This window comes from Vipera berus (assembly GCF_964194415.1).
Source record: "Vipera berus genome assembly, chromosome: 3".
Lineage (NCBI taxonomy): Eukaryota > Metazoa > Chordata > Lepidosauria > Squamata > Viperidae > Vipera > Vipera berus.
Window position 1 is genome coordinate 110,121,782 of NC_138204.1, and position 19,981 is coordinate 110,141,762.

General features: G+C 36.9%; 1 protein-coding gene across 8 annotated transcripts in view; it reads left to right on the plus strand.

Moving 5' to 3' along the window:
- ACBD6 (acyl-CoA binding domain containing 6) overlaps nucleotides 1–19,981 on the plus strand; it is a 128,454-nt gene that overhangs the window by 70,333 nt on the left and 38,140 nt on the right. For 3 of the 8 annotated variants that reach the window (XR_014026170.1, XM_081325780.1, XM_081325783.1), the window contains exon 6: nucleotides 2,487–2,576. Coding sequence is in view for 4 of the 8 variants with exons in the window: in XM_081325780.1 (XP_081181906.1) it covers nucleotides 2,487–2,576 (90 nt within the window). In the remaining 4 variants the exon portion in view is untranslated. Of the gene's footprint in view, nucleotides 1–2,486; nucleotides 2,577–5,475; nucleotides 5,578–11,981; nucleotides 12,098–12,288; nucleotides 12,372–19,981 lie in introns of those variants that run through there. The other 5 variants (XR_014026169.1, XR_014026171.1, XR_014026172.1 and 2 more) reach the window with 4 other exon arrangements.

Below are 19,981 nucleotides of genomic sequence, written 5' to 3' on the forward strand. Positions count from 1 at the left end.
TTTATTTATTTATTTATTTATTGCATTTATATACCGCCCTTTCCCTGAGGACTCAGGGCGGTTTACAGGGAGTTAAAAATCAACCATACAAAAGTTAAAAAACCAATTTAAAAAAGATTAAACCAACCCTGTACAATTAAAAAACCCCAATTAAAATAAATTTCTCCTCAGCCTGGGCCCGAGAGCTCAAAGAGCCAGGTCTTCAGGCCCCGGCGGAATGATCGGAGGTCGGGGGCAGTCCTCAGCTCCACTGGCAGCTGGTTCCATTATATTGCAAGTATTGTCAATGTGGACACTAAACTGTCTGTAGCAACAGTAGACTTTGTACTTGGCGTAGCTAACAAATGGGAGTAGCAAATAGACTGGATTGTTAGCTTCTATGCTGTTTGCAATAGAAAAGGCCTGCTCCCAAAATAACATTTATAAGTATCAATGAACTACTGTAATAATCTTGCTTTGTAGAGGGTTGAAGATGGCATTGATGAGCAGACAAGATAATCCATTTGCTGTGTCTCATTTTATTTTGTTTGCTTTAGTCACAATTTATTTTACTCTACTTTGCTAGTCAATTTTGACTACCTTTACCCTGAAGATAATTAGTCATAACCACCTGAGCAGCTTGGAATTTAACTCAAACCTCTTGAGAGAGACTTAATTAAGCTGTCTCTGTCATTGACAGAGCAAACTTTTCAGCTGTCAGACATGAAAATGATGATGTGAAGCTTTAGACATACTCATTAGTAATATTGCAAGATCTCATGCAAAGGTGGAGAGCTAGTATTAGTGCAGTAATTAAGGTGTTGGGATTGGCACAATGGAGACATCAACTGAAAGCCACAGCATCTTACTACATGGTGGTTTACTGTATGGTCTGGTCACTTTCTCTCTCAGTCCAATATACCTCACAGGTTTACTGTGTGGGGAAGATATGTGCTATATATGAACCCCTCTACAAAAGGTAGAATGTAAATCTAACAATAAAAACTACCACAACCTCACAAATTTTTGGTTTTGAAAATATTCTTTGATTTTGGAGCCTGCGGACACCACCTAGAGATTTTTAGACAGTTTACTGTTTACTGCTTTCTAGTGAGATTCTTCAACACACGCCTAGTAATTGAGCTAGAAACTTTATGATCCAATTGTCCTATTAGAGAACTGACTAGAAACTGTGCTCACAAATATAAGAAGTGTACTAAACCCAGCAACCAAGCCCAGAAGAAAAAGATAAGCAAATCAGGCAGCCAATGTGGGCTTTGATAGTGAAGAGGGATTTCTGTCTTCTTATAGGCCTGTTTTGTATAGGTAGAATTCTGACATAAATGTAGAACTCTGAAATGTTCCAACTGAGTTTCTACGCATGCACATAACCCATGTATGTACTTTCACAGATGATCATTTGAAGAACCACAGTTACTGTTAAATTTGTTTGTCTGCGTTAAACGTGATATTGATACAGTTTATATCATGGTGAGTGAGGCTGGAGATAGTAGTCAAAGCCCCTCGTATCCTATGTTTGGAAGTTATTTTACAGTGATAAGTTAATAAATATCACAAGGAATGTTTTCAAAAGGATTTCATAGTCCCCTGATTCTGTGGATTATTTTTTCCCAGCAGCCAGGTGAGTTGCACAGTGAGATCATGGAGAGGGAAGATTTTCAGTCCATCCTGAGCAATGCAGTTTAGCAGTATCGTCAAGAAGAGCCTTGGTGGAGCAGTGGGCTAATGCCTCCTTAAGTAACACCAGCTGCCTGCAATTAGTGCAGGTTCGCATCCCACCAGGCTCAAGGTTGACTCAGCCTTCCATCCTTCCGAGGTAGGTAAAATGAGGACCCAGATTGTTGGGGGCAATAAGCTGACTTTGTAATAATGCCACTTGGGGGGGGGGGCGAAAGCCCTAATAAGCAGGCATATACATAGAATGAAGGCTATTGCTAAGCACATTGAATTGTGCTTAGAGTGTAAGCCGCCCTGAGTCTTCGGAGAAGGGCGGGATATAAATGGGATTTATTAAAAAAAAAGAAGAAATCTGGCAGTAGCTGATGAATAAAATGAAGCATCATGGGTAGTGTGTAGACTACTTCTCTTTTCTGCTATGTAGAATAGGATTAGTAAATGTCACTCTATGTGTGCTTATATTTTCAGGTTTGGTTTTTTTCATCATAGTTTGGAAGAAAGGAAACAAAGTGAAATAATCAAAATTGTAAATAGATATATCAGCTACTGATACAACATAAAATATTTCTTCGAATTTGCTAATTTTCAGTATATTGTAAGCCCCGTACTAATTCATTTTGCTGACTAGGATCAATGTGATGGCATTGCTTTCTGGTCCAGCTTGTAACTTTCAAGGGGTCATTTCAGGCTGACAGACATTTCAGTAAAAAAAAAGTTGTGCTATTAATATGAATGTGTTGGTATAATGTTGATACATGATCTACTGCCAAGTTTTAACTAACTTTTTCCCCCTTTGCTTGATATTTTAGGGTAGAGCTTTGCTCCATTGGGCATGTGATAGAGGACATAAAGAACTTGCTACAGTACTTCTCCAACACACTGCTGATGTTAATAGCCAGGTATGAGCTGAAGCTACAATGAATGTGTCCACCTTGTATATTTTGGAGTAAAGAAATTACAGTAGATCATTTTTAATTGCAGTGTTTAGGTATTTGCAATATTCCTTTATTCTTTTGTGTTAATTATTTCATGCCTTTCATGGTTTAGTAGGATTATTTAGTACCTTATCTTACCAAAATTGTATTAGACTTCAAACGGAACATTTTTTTAAAGTGACATGGATCCTTCTGGTTTGAAGACAGTAGTGACAAGAAAAGGATTATTTAACTCTTTTCTTCTCACATTGGTCCACTCAGAATTCTGCTTCCTATCGGTGTGTTAATGTGGGGAGACATGGACGCTGACTGCTTCTTTATTTTGGTCATGAAAAAAGCAAATTGAAAAGTGTACTCTTACATGAGCAGACGGAAAGCAGTAAGCAGCACCTTTCTTTCCAAGAATGAGCTGAAATAATAGTGAATTGGAATAGAAGAATTTTTGAGAAACAAGTCAGAAGGTTTGATTGGTGGAAGTCTGGCTGTTACGAAATAGCACAGCAGATGTAGGAGAAGGAGTGGCAGAGCCTGGGGTGGAGTCCAAAGAGGTATCAGCCCTCCAAGGGGTCTAAGTCCAACCCTCTTGAGGCCAAAATAGTGCTGACCTTTCGTTGACTAGATTCCCACACGTAAGCATGAGCAATACATTAGTTTAATTGGAATTTAACATGTGGCCCTGAACTTTCGTGCCTGACAGCATATCACTATGTAAATTGAAAACAAAAGAGCAAAGCTAAGATGAAAAATGGAACGAATGGATGAATGAAAACAACAAATAGAAAACAGAATGAAAAGTTTGTTTGAAATATTCTTTCTTCATCTATGAGGAGTAGAGGCCTAAAGCTGCTGCAGAAGGAGAACTGCTGCATAATTGTAGGCAACATGTTTATGCTAATATGTAACGGCGGATTTCCAGTAGAGGTATACCTGCCATTCCTCAGGAGCCCTTGCTGGGAACTGTATTCCTGAACATATACAGAATGCTGAAAGAATACTGAGTACATAAGTAGCAGCATACCTCATTCAAAAAGAAAAATGTTCGAAATATAGTTATATTCGCAGTCTGGGCTTATCCCAACAATCATTCAGTGACTATACATTATATTAAATAAAATTTTAAAGAGAGAGGTATAAGAGAAAAAGAGACGGGAAATTCCCTTTTGTCTCTGAAACACAGAAATTCAATAATAATAGGCCAGATGAAACACAAACAACAAGTCCGTACCTTATTATTTGCCCTAGTGGTCAAAACAGCTCATAAGTGCAAATAAATTATGCAGGCTTCAACAAATATTCTATTTAGGTTTATTAATATCTAGTTATCCTCAACAGATTTGGAAACATTTAAGCGATTGCTGAAAAGCTACAAAGAAGTATTTTTAGCTACATGCCTAGGAAAAAGATGAAAAGTAAAGCTTCTGATTTATTGTGCAGATAATGTAAATCGTATCTATTTTCATATAATGTTGCATAATTTAATAAGTAAAATTTATTCTTGAGGTTTTAAGTTTCAATAGTTATTAAATATGTATAGCTATGGGAAATTACATTAAATTACAAAAATATAAAATGCAATTAAAATCTATCTATTGATTGTTTAGATGCCATCAGGCAACTGTCAACTTTTAGTCACCATATTGATTGATTTTCTTCAGGAAGGTGTGTCCTCATCTTAGTTCTTCAGGTCTTTCAGTGGCATACCTATTGCTGCAGTAATTAAGTCCATCCACTTGCTGCTGAACATTCTCTTTTTTTCTTTCCTTCCACCTTTGACAGCATTTAGACCTCTTCCGAGAGCTAAATCTTTGCATAATGTGTCTGAAATATCATAATTTGATCTTGGTTATTTGTACCTTGAACAAGAGTTTTGGGATTATTTATTCAATGATCCATTTGTTTGTTTTGTTCTGTTCATTATCTGTGGTATTCTCAGGAGCCTTCTCCAACACTAAAATTTAAAAATTTCAATATTATTTTTATGTTGTTTCTTCAAAGTTTAACTTTCACATCTATTGAGTGTTATAATTATATTGAGTGTTATACCTGATTTTGTCAGGTATAAATGCAACCTGGCATCTGAATATTTTTTTCAAAGTCTTCATTGACTTCAGAGATCTTTTTTCCTTTGGGTTTGTTTGGGTTTTTTGGGTGTCTGTTTCCATCTTCAATATTGTTACAGATATTGTTGTAATACTGAATATCTTTTTAACAGCTCTCTGTAAATGCTAAATTCTTTCTTGAAATCTTTATCTTTCTTGGCTTTGACTTCTTTTCTCTTCTTGGCAAATTCATCAGTTTATTCTGACATCCAGTTTGCTTTCTTGTGCGTCTTGATCTGTGGCAGTTGCTTTTCATCTTCATTGTTAACTTTTTTCCCATTCTTCAGTTCCCAATCAATCAATGATTGGAATATAAACCTGGATAATTATCGTATTAAATGTAGTCCATTGTCCACATAGTCTAATTGATACTATTTGATCACTGATTACATTGGAACCAAATAGCTTTTGTTATATTCTTTCCTAGCTGTAATAGTGTACTATGTAATAAAAGGTGTGATCTTCCTACAGAAAGTGACTTTATTCCAGTCCATCTCAATTCACTGATTGATAATGTGATCAATTCATTTCATCATTCACTGTGTTGAACTTACCGACTTTTGTGTGTTTACATTCCATGTTCCCATTATAATTCTCTCTTTGCAGCTTTGGATTTTATTTAAATATAAAGAATAATCTCAAAGTAAATGTGGCCATCAGCAACAGTCCCAAAAGCTTTAATCTAGCTATATCAGAAATACCATTACTATTTCCATTTAATACTGACCCTACACCTACTGCCTTTTAATTTCTGCATTATTTAGATGAAGCTCAGTGGGTTAGGACGCTGAGCCTGTCGATCAGAAGGTGGGCAGTTTGGCGGGTCGAATCCCAAGTGCCGCGTAACAGAGTGAGCGCCTGTTACTCGTCCCAGCTTCTGCCAACCTAGCAGTTCGAAAGCACGTAAAAATGCAAGTAGAAAAATAGGGACCACTACGGTGGGAAGGTAACAGCGTTCCGTGCGCCTTTGGCGTCTAGTCATGCCAGCCACATGACCATGGAGACGTCCTCAGACAAGTGCTGGCTCTTCGGCTTTGAAACAGAGATGAGCACTGGCCCCTAGAGTTGGAAACGACTAGCATGCATGTGCGGGGGAACCTTTACCTTTAATGCAAATAAGGTTATACTTTGTGACTCACTTTCACTAAAATTAAATAAAAGAATATTTGAGAAATAGTTCGCTTATTTTACTATGTTCCTCTCAAACTCTTTCCTGTTATATTTATTTTCATATAATGTGTAACATAAAAGATAACAGGGTAAATGCTGAGAATGACCACAGGAGCAGTCTTTTTTTTTTTTACAGAAATTTGTAGTATCATCTATCAATTGCTGCTGAAGGCATAGTGTGCAGTCTTAAAGCTGCAAATATTTTCCAAATTATGGTTTGGAATACGTATCTCTTTTACGATTCAGTTTTAAGCTATTTTGCCAAGCTGAGAAACTAGTTGTACCTTACAATTCTTTTCTCTCTTAGTCAGAAGCTTTTGAAATTGCCACGTAGCATTGAATCACAATGACAGTATGACCAATCTTCCTTCCCTCAAATAATAGGAAAAAGTCCATCTCTTTGAGTCTTAATTATTACCTTTGACAATACATTTTAAAAGAGCTGGTGATTGCTTAGAAAATGGAGGATGCACAAAGGATTGTTTTAGGGAGGGAAGTCTCGCTTTGTGTTGAAAAAGATAATTTGTCTAATCTAATTACCTAAATTCTTAGCCATAGGCCATTTCCTGATGGGTGGTTGTGTGTAAGAATTATGCTGAGAACTAAGAAAATTTAGATTTCTTTAAAATGAATGACTGTCCCAAGTTAAAAAATAATTTATTTGGAATAACACTTGGAAAATAGTGTAGATACAAATATACAGTCTCAGTTTCTCGCACAAATATCCCGTGGGATGTAAGATTCTTTTATACATTCTTATCAATAGAAAGGTAAATAGGGGAGAAAAAGTGATGGTTTTGTTCAGCATTCATTCAGCATCCCTTTCAAAGCTCTGTTTCTTTTGGGTTCCAAATTCAGTGGAAAAGTAAGTTCTCTGGAGGGGAAATAAGGCTCCACCAGGTTAATGTCTGAAATCCTTCTCTGAAATCATTACTATAACCCTAGAAATTCATGGATAAACTAAAATGAAAGCCACTGGCCTCTGGATCTCTCAACTGCTGTTCCCTAAATTATGGCACAGTTCATCATATAGCAAGATAAAGAATACAAGACCTTGTGACTGCATCAATGCAGTTATTTTTCAAGAATTAGAGAAGTGGTTTTCATTTGTTTCTTTATGGATTTTACTTCCCAATCTTGTCAGTAATAATTCTTGAATTCTTAGATGGTCTTCCATCCAAATACAAATCAAAATGGACTCTCTTTAATTTCCCAGATCAACCAAAGTTGACTAAGTGATGCCACTTGGTGAAACTCTGAATAATCAGACAGTATATGTCTGAATATATGTTGAGAGAAGATGGATTAGAAGATCGTGTTTTAATATTGGAGTAAGAAATATCAATAACCTATGCTATGTAGATGCCACTGGTCTAATACCTGAAAATGCAAATGATCTGCAAGTTTTAGTAATGAAAGTAAAGGAACACAGGTTTTTTTTTTAAATGGGCCTCTTTATCCAACTCCAGTATAAAAAAGACTAAATTAATGACGAGGGACAGCAGCCCTTTTAGAATAGATACTGAAGAAACAGAAATGGTAGCTAACTGCCACCTTTTAGGGCTGACTTATCAACAGTAAAGGAACCTATAATCGGGAAATACATCACAGGCTAGTAATGAAAGCATTGGAAGATATACTCAGATATCATGATGTGTCTATGCCTAAAGGTAAAGGTTTCCCCTGTCCAGTTGTGTCTGACTATAGGGGATGGTTTTTCCTCTCCATTTCTTAGCTGAGAGAGCTAGAGTTGTCCAAAGACCTTTCCATATTCATGTAGCCCGCATGACTATACGCCAAGTAACAGGAGCTCACCCCATCACACATCGCTCAGGTCTCGAATCTGAGCTGTCAGCTTTCCAGCGGAACCATCGCGCCTTCTCATGTCTATGCATACAGACATCAAAACTCTGCATATTAAAAATGAAAAAAAATTCTTTCTATTTCTTTTTAGCTTTTTGCATTTTCATTTTTTCTTCTTTGTTTATATTATTTTGTGTTAGTGTCTTTGTTCTCTTTTAAACTTCTAATAAAATTTATTTTTAAAAAAGGAATATGGTCCTATGTATTTAGGGGACGCGGTGGCTCAGTGGGTTAGGACGCTGAGCTTGTCGATCGGAAGGTCGGCAGTTTGGCGGGTCGAATCCCGAGTGCCGCGTAACAGAGTGAGCGCCTGTTACTCGTCCCAGCTTCTGCCAACCTAGCAGTTCGAAAGCACGTCAAAATGCAAGTAGAAAAATAGGGACCACTACGGTGGGAAGGTAACAGCGTTCCGTGCGCCTTTGGCGTCTAGTCATGCCAGCCACATGACCACGGAGACGTCCTCGGACAAGCGCTGGCTCTTCGGCTTTGAAACGGAGATGAGCACCGGCCCCTAGAGTCGGAAACGACTAGCACGCATGTGCGGGGGAACCTTTACCTTTACCTTACCTATGTATTTATATCTGATCTTGACAGAATTCATGTCATTATTGGCATTGTAGTGCCTAGCTTCATGTGACTACTGTTTACAGATTCCATTTTCTGTTCTGTGTCAATTTCTTCAGATCCAACATTAGGAAATTAAATCTCCTTTTCTCCAGCATACCTTTATGCAGAACAATTTTTTCAGATTGCTTGAGCTCTTGGTTACAGTATAGAATAGCTGTTGATGACAGTAAATGACCTAATCTTCAAGTTAATTTAGAGCACGGATGTCAAACTCGATCGTGTCATGTGATGTATCATGATTTTTTTGCCTTTGTGGAGCCAACGTGGGCTGCCAGTTCGACACCCCTGATTTAGAGCAATTCCGAATATAATAACAGACATAGGTTGAGTCATTTTCCACTCCTCCAACCTAAAAAGTGTGGGAGCATCTCTGTGTTGTTGTAGAAGATTATTGTAGTTTTCTGTTTAAATATCCTCAATGTGATTTTCTCATATTCAAGGCTTATTGAACGAAGTTAATCACCAATCTACCTAGTAATAGTACTGACAAGAAAGGTCAGAAGCTAAATGATTTGGATGCCATTTTTATTTCACCAGAGCTTTAGACATGTGTATTGCAGTGGCCAAGGTGTATGGCAAGCTACCAGTGCTTTTAGAAGAAGAAAAATATCGTTTTCAAACATTTTTCTTAAGATAAATGGCTTTTGGACAAGTCTTTTATGCAGGGGTGAACAAGATGTCAAAGCATCATTTGTTGCTAAATCCATAGCTGGAAAAGTTGCACTGAAGCTTCATGCTTAGTTATCATTTCCTGGCTTTTCAGCACTGAAAGAAGTGAACCCACATTGAAAAAAATCCCTTTGAAGAGAATTTTTTTTTCAATTATAAGGCAAATAGCATGCTAGATCAAGTTTAATCCATGAAAAATACACCTGCTCCTTCAGATAATCCAGTTCTAAGCAATATTTCCAACTCTTCATCTAATGTTTTTGATATTAACAGTGTTGAAAAAAATGATCTCAGGGAACCAAACTTTTTTTTTTAATCATCCCTTGCAAAGTGTAAATGATTTCAGGTATTCTTTCTTTTCTTCAAGCTGATGGTTAGTTTGTAACACTTGACCTATAACAAAAAGAGCCATTGCCAATCCTCTTTGGCTCCAAATAGGAGGAGAGCCATAGCAGTGTCAGGTGGCACCTTTCAGCCTGATCAGATACTAACTCTTGCCATCCGAAATGTAGCAATCTAGTTACTCCAGTGGTATATGATGAAGGCATTTACTATTTTATTATTCATTTTGCAATTACTTTTTTCAGTGTATTAGACACTAATCACTGGTGTTCTTAAGAGACAGCAGTAGTATTTTCAGAGGCAGAAAAGAAGAAATAGTGTCCCAGGAACATAAATAAAAAAGGGTGATCAACTGATGAAAAATGTTCTGTAGCACCCACATCACAGGGGCAGTATCAGGTTTCATGTGGCATTCTCCTATTTTCCCTCCAAAAGAGCTGTGGCCAGGGCATTAACTCAAGCCGGAAATAAGGTTCTATTGAGTTTGAGAACTGTAATAAAATATAAATATGAGGCTGGCTTAGGCACTGAAATTTAGTTATTTACAAGTATATTATGAGGGAAAGCAGCAATTTCTGTTTGGTCTTCCATGTCTAACATCTGGCAGGGAACATCGCAAATGGCAATCATGTGATTGCGGGGTACTGCAACCAGTTATATGAAACTATTGCCAAACACCCAGATTGTAGCGACATGACTGCAGGGTGCTGGAAGAGCCAGAACTCTGAAGACGGGTTGTAACCACCATTTATGTAGAACCACCATAATCTTGAATGGTCTTTGAACAAATGGTCATAAGTATAACCACTCCCGTTTAGATATCCAGTCTAGAGCAGATGCAGCTGAACCTGTTGCCTTAAAGTAAGGTAACTTGGCTTCTATACAAGTTTGCAATACATATTGGTCACAAGAAAAACATTTCAAGTTACAAGTTCCTTGAAACTAGTTAGTTGCTCATTGACATGACTCTCCATTCCACATTAGCAGTTTCTTAGGATTAGAATGCTGTTTGTGTTGGCTTCAGTGCAATGAAATAATTATTTTTTTTCCTATTCCACTTAATAGAATGGTAATCTTTTTCTAAAACTTAATATGTTTAATCTTGCGTGCTTTGTAGATTTCTCAGTCTATTCATCAGTAAGGAAAATATAGTACACCCTTTACCGACTTAGATAGGAAGAGTTAATACCGTAGTTTCTGGCGTATAAGATGACTTTTTAACCCATGAAAACTTCTCAAAAGTCAGGGGTCGTCTTATACGCAGGGTGCTGAAACTTTAGGGACAGGGCTGGCTGGAAAACCTGGAGTGGATCTTCCATTTAGTCTGCGCAGGGAAAGCGGGACCAATTGGAGTAGAAGCTGCAGTCTGTGATTTTTTACAGGCTGGGGTCTGGGCGTCTTTCCTTCTAAAGTTGAAGAGCAGCTGTAGGCAGGAGGGGAATGCAAGAGCAACTTGAAAGGCAGGTGGGGAATGCCGTAGCCAGAGCAGCTGCTTAGCTCTAAGGACACATTTGACTCAAGAACTGGGCGGGCGGGCTGGAAAACCTGGAGCGGATCTCCCATTTGGTCTTTTTTTTTAAATCCCATTTATATCTCGCCCTTCTCCGAAGACTCAGGGTGGCTTACAATTTAAAGCACAAATCAATGTGCTTAGCAATAGCCTTCATTCTATGTATATGCCTGCTTATTAGAGCTTTCACACATCCCACACACAAGCAGCATTATTACAAAGTCAGCTTATTGCTCCCAACAATCTGAGTCCTCATTTTACCTACCTCGGAAGGATGGAAGGCTGACTCAACCTTGAGCCTGGTGGGATGCGAACCTGCACTAATTGCAGGCAGCTGGTGTTACTTAAGGCTCTGCACAGGGAAAGCTTTAGAGTGAATTAGGAAAAGTGAAAAAGTGAATTAGGAAAATAGGAAACGGTTGCTGGAATTGGGTATGTGTAGTTTAACGAAGAGAAGGGTGAGGGGTGACATGATAGCAGTGATCCAATATCTCAGGGGCTGCCACAAAGAAGAGGGAGCCAAGCTGTTCTCCAAAGCACCTGAAAGCAGGACAAGAAGCAATGGATGGAAACTAGTCAAGGAGAGAAGCAGCCTAGAACTAAGGAGAAACTTCCTGACTGTTAGAACAATTAACCAGTGGAACAACCTGCCTCCAGAAGTGGTGAATGCTCCAACACTGGAAGTTTTTAAGAAGAGACTGGACAGCCATTTGTCTGAAATGGTATAGGGTTTCCTGCCTTAGCAGGGGGTTGGACTAGATGACCTCCAAGGTCCCTTCCAACTTCTTCTTCTTCTTCTTCTTCTTCTTCTTCTTCTTCTTCTTCTTCTTCTTCTTCTTCTTCTTATTATTATTATTATTATTATTATTATTATTATTATTATTATTATTATTATTATTATTATTATTATTATTATTATTATTATTATTATTATTAAGTTTAATCCACTTGCACTGTTTTATGTTTACATGTTTGATGACAAACAGCCTTATGTTTATAAGTGACAGTTTTCCTACTAAGTACCTGCATGTCATAAGCATTTGAATTAAAATTACCATATTAAAATCAAATCTGATGTTTTTTATTTAGTGTGCGTTGGAAGAGGGGTAGTCTTATACGGCGAGTATAGCCGAAACCCTATAATTTAACAGGAAATGTAGGGGGTCGTCTTATACGCCCAGTCGTCTTATACGCCGGAAAATACGGTAATTCATTTTACTTCTGTAGTCAAGTAAATGAGGAGAGGTTTTTTTATTTATAGTATAAATATTACATTATATAATATCCCTTTATATTTGTAGCTTTGTATACACATGAGGGAATGTAGATTGTAAAACTTGTATCACTGTTAATTTCTAATTTGCTCTATGACTAAAACATGTTATCTTTCCTCTAGATACTGCAATGGAACTCTTAAAACACTTCATAAATTGAATAATACAATTATAAATAATACCATAAATGTTAATAATATGAGTTCCAAAATAAGTTTATACAACGACATATTAAAATCTTCAATGCTGCTGCTTTGTTTGCTTCTATCATTGCACAAACTGTCACTGTATAAGTAGATTATTACTTATACATTTTAAATTTGTTGCTTATAGACTGTATGAATTATAATTTTGTGATCAGTTATTATCTATTCATAGACTTAGACATGAATTGCTTAGTTTATTCAGAGTAACATTGTGCAATACAAGAAACATGGACCTGACATTAGACCATGTTGTGATCTTAAAATTATTTTTTAATCAGGCTACTTCTATTGTTGATAATCTGTCTGCTTGGATAGTATATACTAATAATATATGGAAATCATTTAAGCTCAGGAATATTTTTATGAAAAAGGAGAGGATTTTTCTTTGTAATTTCATTTTATTAATCTCCCATCTGATCCCGCTCTTTCTATATAATCCCCCTGAATCAGCAGTGTGGAGATAGTGTGGGAGGAGGAAGAGGAGAAGGATTTTAAAATCTGATGGGGATTTTTCCAGCTCTTTAAATTGAAGCTTTATCTTTACATTTATATTGCTCATTGAAGCATTAATATCAATAAAAAGATTCTAATAGATTTATGAAATATATCATGATTATTGGCTTTAGTTCTAGAGTTATTTTGACCTATAATGTTCAGTCCTCTTGACAAAGTGTTAAATATTCTCAGATTACATCAAAGCAAGAGGAAACATTTTTTAAAAAAATTAGAAGCAATACAAATTGGACTTTGGATGCTCTAAACTCATTTTTTGTTTTGTAACTTTGATAAGTTATAACTCAACTTGACAGTCTTAAGGGCTAAAAGGCAAGAGGCAAGCTGTAAAATACACACAGGGAATCAACAGCTTAAATTCTCCAGAGCAAGAACAACTGGGTTGTTAAGGCCTTCTGGAACACCATTAAGATGGGAGATGCACAGATTAGGGGATGACATTCCAGAAAGCAGACATTACAACAGAGAAGTTTTCTGAGTCTTGCTACACACCATTGTTTGATAAATGGGACTTGCATGATCTAACTGAATGGGCAGAAACCATGGAAAATGGGCAGTCTCTCAGATAATTAGGCCTATGCCATGAAGAACTTTATAGATGATAACCAGCATCTTGAAATGCACCCACTAGTCCTCTGGCAACTAGTGCAGCTTGTAAAGTACTGGTGATGTATGAACATTCTTGCGCTGTTGCATTCTGCACCAGGTATAGCTCCTGAAGAGTCGAGAGCAGCCCCATGGTTTTTAGGATCTGAATCCACAAATGATTTGTTCTTTTAGAGTCATGTTTGGAGGCAGGAATCCCTCCAAACATGTTTTCCTTTTGCAGTCTGAAAGCATGCCATGAATTCAGCTACTAAAGTGCTTGTAAGAGTGGTTCTGGAAGCATAGATGCAGAATAGGTTTACTTTACAGTACAGTCATGCACGTATTTGGAAGTGGGAAAGGACTCTTTTCAATTTGAGACAATACAAACATAATAAATGGAAAGGAAGGTTCATCTCCCTCATGACTCAATCCTTCTCAAACAACATTATTATTGACTGAACCATTGGTTGCCAAAAAGAAAAATCAATTTTGGAAGTACTTGCTTGGCCACAGATCATGATACAAATCCAGCGTAGGCAGGCTGATTTTATCAACTGTCTGAAGAATAATTTCTACAGTTAGCCACAAAAGAAGAAGAAATTACAACTATGTCAAAGATTGCTTAGCTTTTCTTTCAATTCTCTTCTTTTCATTCTATGCCTCTAAAACGTTTTTACGTCTTCTTTCATTCAGTCATATTTTAATGTGATGCAGTTATACTATAAACCTTGTACACAGAGTTGAAGACTATTCTCAAAAAATCTACACAACCCTGGAACCTTCTTAGGTCATTTTTTGAGAGGAAGGCAGTGCAGTGTGATGTGACCAGAATGAAGATTAAATTTTAGTCTGATCATATTTATTTTTTATCCCAGTGCTGGATGGTCCTAGGATCATCTAAGAAGAATATATATCATAAACCAGGGATCCCCAACCCCAGAGCATGGACCATTACCAGTCCGTGTCCTGTTAGGAACCGGGCCACGTAGCTGCAGGTAAGCGGCAGGTGAGCCTGGACCGGTCTCTGTCTCTCAGCCCTAGAAAGCTGACAGTGGCAAACCACTTCTGAAAACCCTTGCCAAGAACAATGCAGGGGTTGACACTGACCTTATATTGAGCAACATGTTTAATGAGCTCATTCAATCCAATTTAACATCTCAGTAGCAGAGAATATTTAGGAGCTCCCATGAACCAGATAATTATTAATTGGGATCTGTCCCACCCTGCAACTTATCAGGACCGCTGAGGTTTGGCACTACATTGCTGTAGTCAAATAATCATCGCTGATCTGTAGATTACCGAAACAGCTTGGGCAATAGACACTATTGCAGCAAAATTCCTTCTTCCACAGCCAAACCAGCCTCCTAGATTAATGGATTGTTGGGGGTAATGAAGTGGAAGTTTGAATGCAAATGAAAGAAATATCGGGGCAAAAGAGATCAAGCATGGCCTGAAGTCCATTTGGTGCAATATTCTGCGGCATTGGAGGTAGCAAAGAATGCTTATTTCTCTTCCTCTGATGCATCTCTACAGAATAGGCTAATACAGTTATTCAACCTACGTACTGCCTCTTTCATTAGGATGCTAGGGATATAAAACTGGCATAAATGATGATTCATTATAAACAACTTGTTACTTTTTTCAGATGTGCTTCACATCTGGCTCCATTAGGGATGAAGTAATCATATAACTGATAATTGTGTATCCTATTGGTTTGGATATTTTTCAGCTTATAAGTCAAGGATGTGAACAGGATGATGCAAAGGTGAAAGCCAACAATTAGCTTTCATGGCTAATCAAACTGACCAGAGAAGACCTGCCTCCTTGGTTAATTTTTCAACATTGGAGGATATATTATAGAGCCTTTCTTTGACGAGGAAACCTGAAACGCTTTTATGATGTTATTAAAGTTTATATTAAAGAAGGGGAAGAAATGCAAAGAGATAGAAAAAAGAAAAGATAAGAAGATAAATAAAAAATTCCTTCCCCTCCCTGCAGACAAGTATAAACAACTTCACCCTCTCTGGTATTTCAATTAAAAAAAGATCTCTTTCCATGAAAATCTCATCCCTTATCAGTCAAATTATAAAATCTTATTCAGTCCTAATCAGTAAAAGTCTATGGGTAGTCCTTGATATAGGACTGGTCCTTTAGAGCAACCACTCAAAATTACAGCGGACCTATAGAAAATATTCTTTCAAATCCCTATAGCCCCATACCTTTCCAAAATCAGTAGTCTAGTTGATATCCTTAAACTGGGTTTAAGTTGCAATCCTTAAATTTACATAAAACTTTTTTCATCCAGGGTAGGAGGAAACTCCTAGTGGGATGAAGCTTGCTTTTCAGAAGGTTCTTAACATCCAAAAAGCAATAACAAGCAACTTCCTAAAGTAGTTAAGACAGGAAGTCAGCAAACTCAGTGTCTGTTTGAAGGCACTAAATTACAGCTTAGGCAGGATGATTTTCCCCCAGGTCTCAGAGCTCTTAAACGCACTGGAGGTTGCTATTTTATGATCTCTGTATCCAGCAAACTTGTGGCTGATCCTAGTCCTCTGCTGGATCCAGAGAGGAATTCTTACAAACTGATCTGAATTGATCTGTTCACCGGCTCATCTTTTCACTACAGCCATCAACTCTACTTTTGTAAAACCATCTTCAATCTGCCAGTGCTTCCTTAATAAACTAGCATGCATATATGTGTGCACCTTCAAGCAGTCTTGATTATTTGTAATTGCCTGAACAAATCCTTGCAGTTTTCTTGGCAGCATGATTGGAACTGGTTTGCTGTTTATTTTTTCCCTACAATTGAGAGGGAATGACTGGTCCAAAGCCACATAGCTGGCTTCTTACCTAAGGTACACACCTAGCACTCACAGTGTCTCAGCTTCTAGCCTGGTGGCTTTAACCACTACCTGAAACAGACTCTTGAGAAATTATTAAGTGATCTCAAATGTACTAATTCTGGCTCAAAAATGATCAAAAACTGTTAAGAGATTGTTTGTCAGTACCTACTTCTTGAGTAGTTCTTGAAAGCTTGTGCCTGTTTCAACAATAACTACATCTAGCTACCTTGTCTTCTGTCAGCCTTTTTTTTAAAAAAAAAAATCCCTTCTCTAATGACTGTTGCCTTCAACTTTCATAATTTGTCTTTAGTCAACAGCCTGGTTTTACTTTATCTAGGAAGGGATTGATTATTCTTATAGTTCAAGATGTTCTTAATAATTTCCTCCAACACTACAATTCAGAAGTATCTTTTCTTTTTTTTAGATTTTTTAGTAGGCTGCTTTCCACAGCTGTATGTTATATAACTAGAAAAATAATGGCATCCTTTGTTATCAGGTATCTCTTGCAGTCTTTATCACAGACAGGAGATTTCTGTGTATTTCATGGCTACAGATGCCAATCCTGTTACTTTTTGAGTCTAGGAAGATAAAATTTGTTACTTCAGCTTCTTTGCCTATTTGTATTGGATAAGTACTGACATAGTTTTTGTATGTGTTTAGATAAGATAAGACAAGACAGATCAGACTGCCTTTTGCACTTCAACAGGAAATTCATTCAGTCTCCCATGCTTCTAACCATCAGTTCATATCATAAGCATACCTGAGATGGTTGATGTCTATCCCAACAACGTGGTTCCAATTCCAGCACTTCTCATGACAATTTGCATATTAGGCTTTCCAAAAGATGAGGCTACAGCTGCTTTGGCCAATTGATGGATTATTATCACTGGAAACTGGATTGAGGGAATAGACTCTTTTAGTCCTTTTAGTGATTTCAGTGTCATTAACCATGATACGGGGTTTAAGTTAGGAATAGGTTTTGGAGGTATTTTTATTTCAATGATTCTGACATTTTCTGTTAAGCCATCTTAAAAAGGTTGGGGTAACTAAAATTCATCATTTGCACTTTGTGTCCGACAGGTTTTCACTTTTAGCCTGTATGGTATTTAATTTTTATTTTATTTTCTTTCCTGTATTTGATAACCAATTCAATCTTATGTCACTAAGCAGTGTAGAACAAAGTGAAAGGAACCAGAAATAAAAGCAATAATTAAATACAGAACAGATTTATTCATGTATAGAGAAATGTTCCAGGCATCTAGAGTTAAGCCTTGTAAAGCAGGCTTGTGTGTATGAGTATCTTGTGAACATGAGCAAATTGTAGGCAGCTTACTTACGTTGTAAAAAGTAACGTAGTGAATATGGTACCAAAGTTAGTTAAACCAGGAAATTGTCTTGTGAAGCATTTTTTGCCCTTAGAGAGAGATTGATACCTACATGAAAATAAAAACAAAGAGGTTCACCAGGTTGTGTGTGCAATCTTGTTTTTCTAATAGACATAAGTGATCACCAGAATGCATTAAATGTGAAACCATAGATTAAAAAAACGGGAGATAACATAGGCCTATACCACTGTTAAAAGTCATTAATAGTGAAATTTACTATGTGGAAAAACTACTGGCTTGGCAGTCCAGTCCATTTCCAGCATATATAAGATAATATAGATATACTGGTGTGTGTGTGTGTGCGTGTGTGTGTGTGTGTGTGTGCGTGTGTGTGTAGTTTTAAGGTACTTGAATCAAAATTTCAGGGGTTTTCTACACCAATTGCAGAACAATTTTCATATTAGATTTACTAAAGACCTCTGCATTGATATACATATAAAGGCTTCAGCAAGCTAGTGAATTAGTTCTCACGTTACACTTACAATGTTTTGATTTTGAGACCCCTGACTTAAGATTTCATCTTCTTATAAATGTTTTTTTTATTGAAAAGTTTTACAATACATTTTTTTAGAAAGACAAAACCCCTCCCAACCCCCTCCCCTCTCCCCAACACCTCCCTCCCTTCCCCCTTCCCCCTCCCCGACTTCCCAGAGCTCAATACAGGGTATAAAAATACAAGCAATCATAGTCTACCTTATGCAAACAACAATAAGATATTAAATCTATCGCACTTTAACTCTTATAAAATAACTACAAGCAATTTAAATATCACATCAATACTTATTCAAATGCTAGATGAAACTTTTTAGTCCCATATTTATTCTGGATATACTATTATAAATGTTATTCACCCGTTCCCAGATTTCAGCTACGACCTTGCTGAAGGCAGTTAGAATGAGGAGTAAAAAAGGCAACAGCATGCCCACAACTGGGCAAGGGTACTTAAGTGTTACATTGCTCATGATCAGATTTCTTATTCCCTTCCACAATTGGCTATTCCAAATTACTCTCAATACTCTGCTGTGAATGGTTATGAAATCTATTAACCCAAAGAAAAGGAAGATCTGCTTAGTGACACAGGATAGCTTCGTGCATTAAAATATTGACTTGGTGCCAGTCACAGTTATTAGTAGTGGCACAGTTCCACTTTTTCCTCACAGGTCTCTCTAAAGAATGCAGGTTGGCAGCAAATTGAATGCTAAGTGGTTGGTACTCAGCAGGCACTGGAAAAACAACCCCTTTCAATAGAAACAGTGTTCACAGCATTCCCATGCTTCTGCTGGATGTTTGCAATTTATTTCTGATTCAGCAGTTAACTTATTTTGATTTGTAATCTAGCTTTTACTTCTGGAAACAAGAAGCACTAAAACTAATTCTTTTGAACATAGAGGCCTATGCTTTTTTTATCAGATAAAGTAGATTTCTGTCTTCCTGATGCTCTTTAATCGAACAAATTACAGAAAATTACAGACAACATTTACTAATAGCACTCATAACATGTACTGGTTACTGAAATTCACTGACTTTATTGTCAGAGAACAAGCAATTTATTTGGAAGAGATAACTTAGTTCTTCTCATGTTTTTATAAAGTGTGTTTAATTTGAAGGTTCCCTTAAGGAAATGTTCAAAACCTATAAAAGGATGATGGCAAGACAGACACAGATATAAATACATATACATGCAGATACAACACTGGTTTTTGTTAGTAGCACATGTATTCAGGTATTAGCCAATTCCATCAAAAGTCTGCACCATTGAACAAATTAAAATCCCCTTTGGTTCCACATATGACTTGTAACACACATATTTTTGAATGCATATGCATTCTTTGTATTTTCTAATACATAATTTTCTATACATTTTTCTGAAGTGTATTTTTTTCACATACAACTTTTCCCACATGTGGCTTTAATATAAATGTTCCCTATATGCAGTTTTATCTGCGTCTTACATAATGTTTGAGCTGAAAAGTACTTTGACATAAATACTAATAGTCTCGATGAAGTATATGATTGGTCTGCATTGGATTTTATTTTGGTGAATTGCCTAAATTTATAACATTCCTAAACCTAAAAATTTGGAAATGTTACTGGGTTTATTGGTGGACTTTATAGAGAACTTCAGCTTATTTTCAGTGCTTGGAATTACAAATCTCATTGATTTTAAAATATTGTTCTTATGGGTACACAAATTAGCATTGCCAAAGCTGGTATTATGAATTCTTTATTTGTGCTGGGTAAGCAAATTTCTATCTAGTTAAAATCACCAGAAGTAGGCAA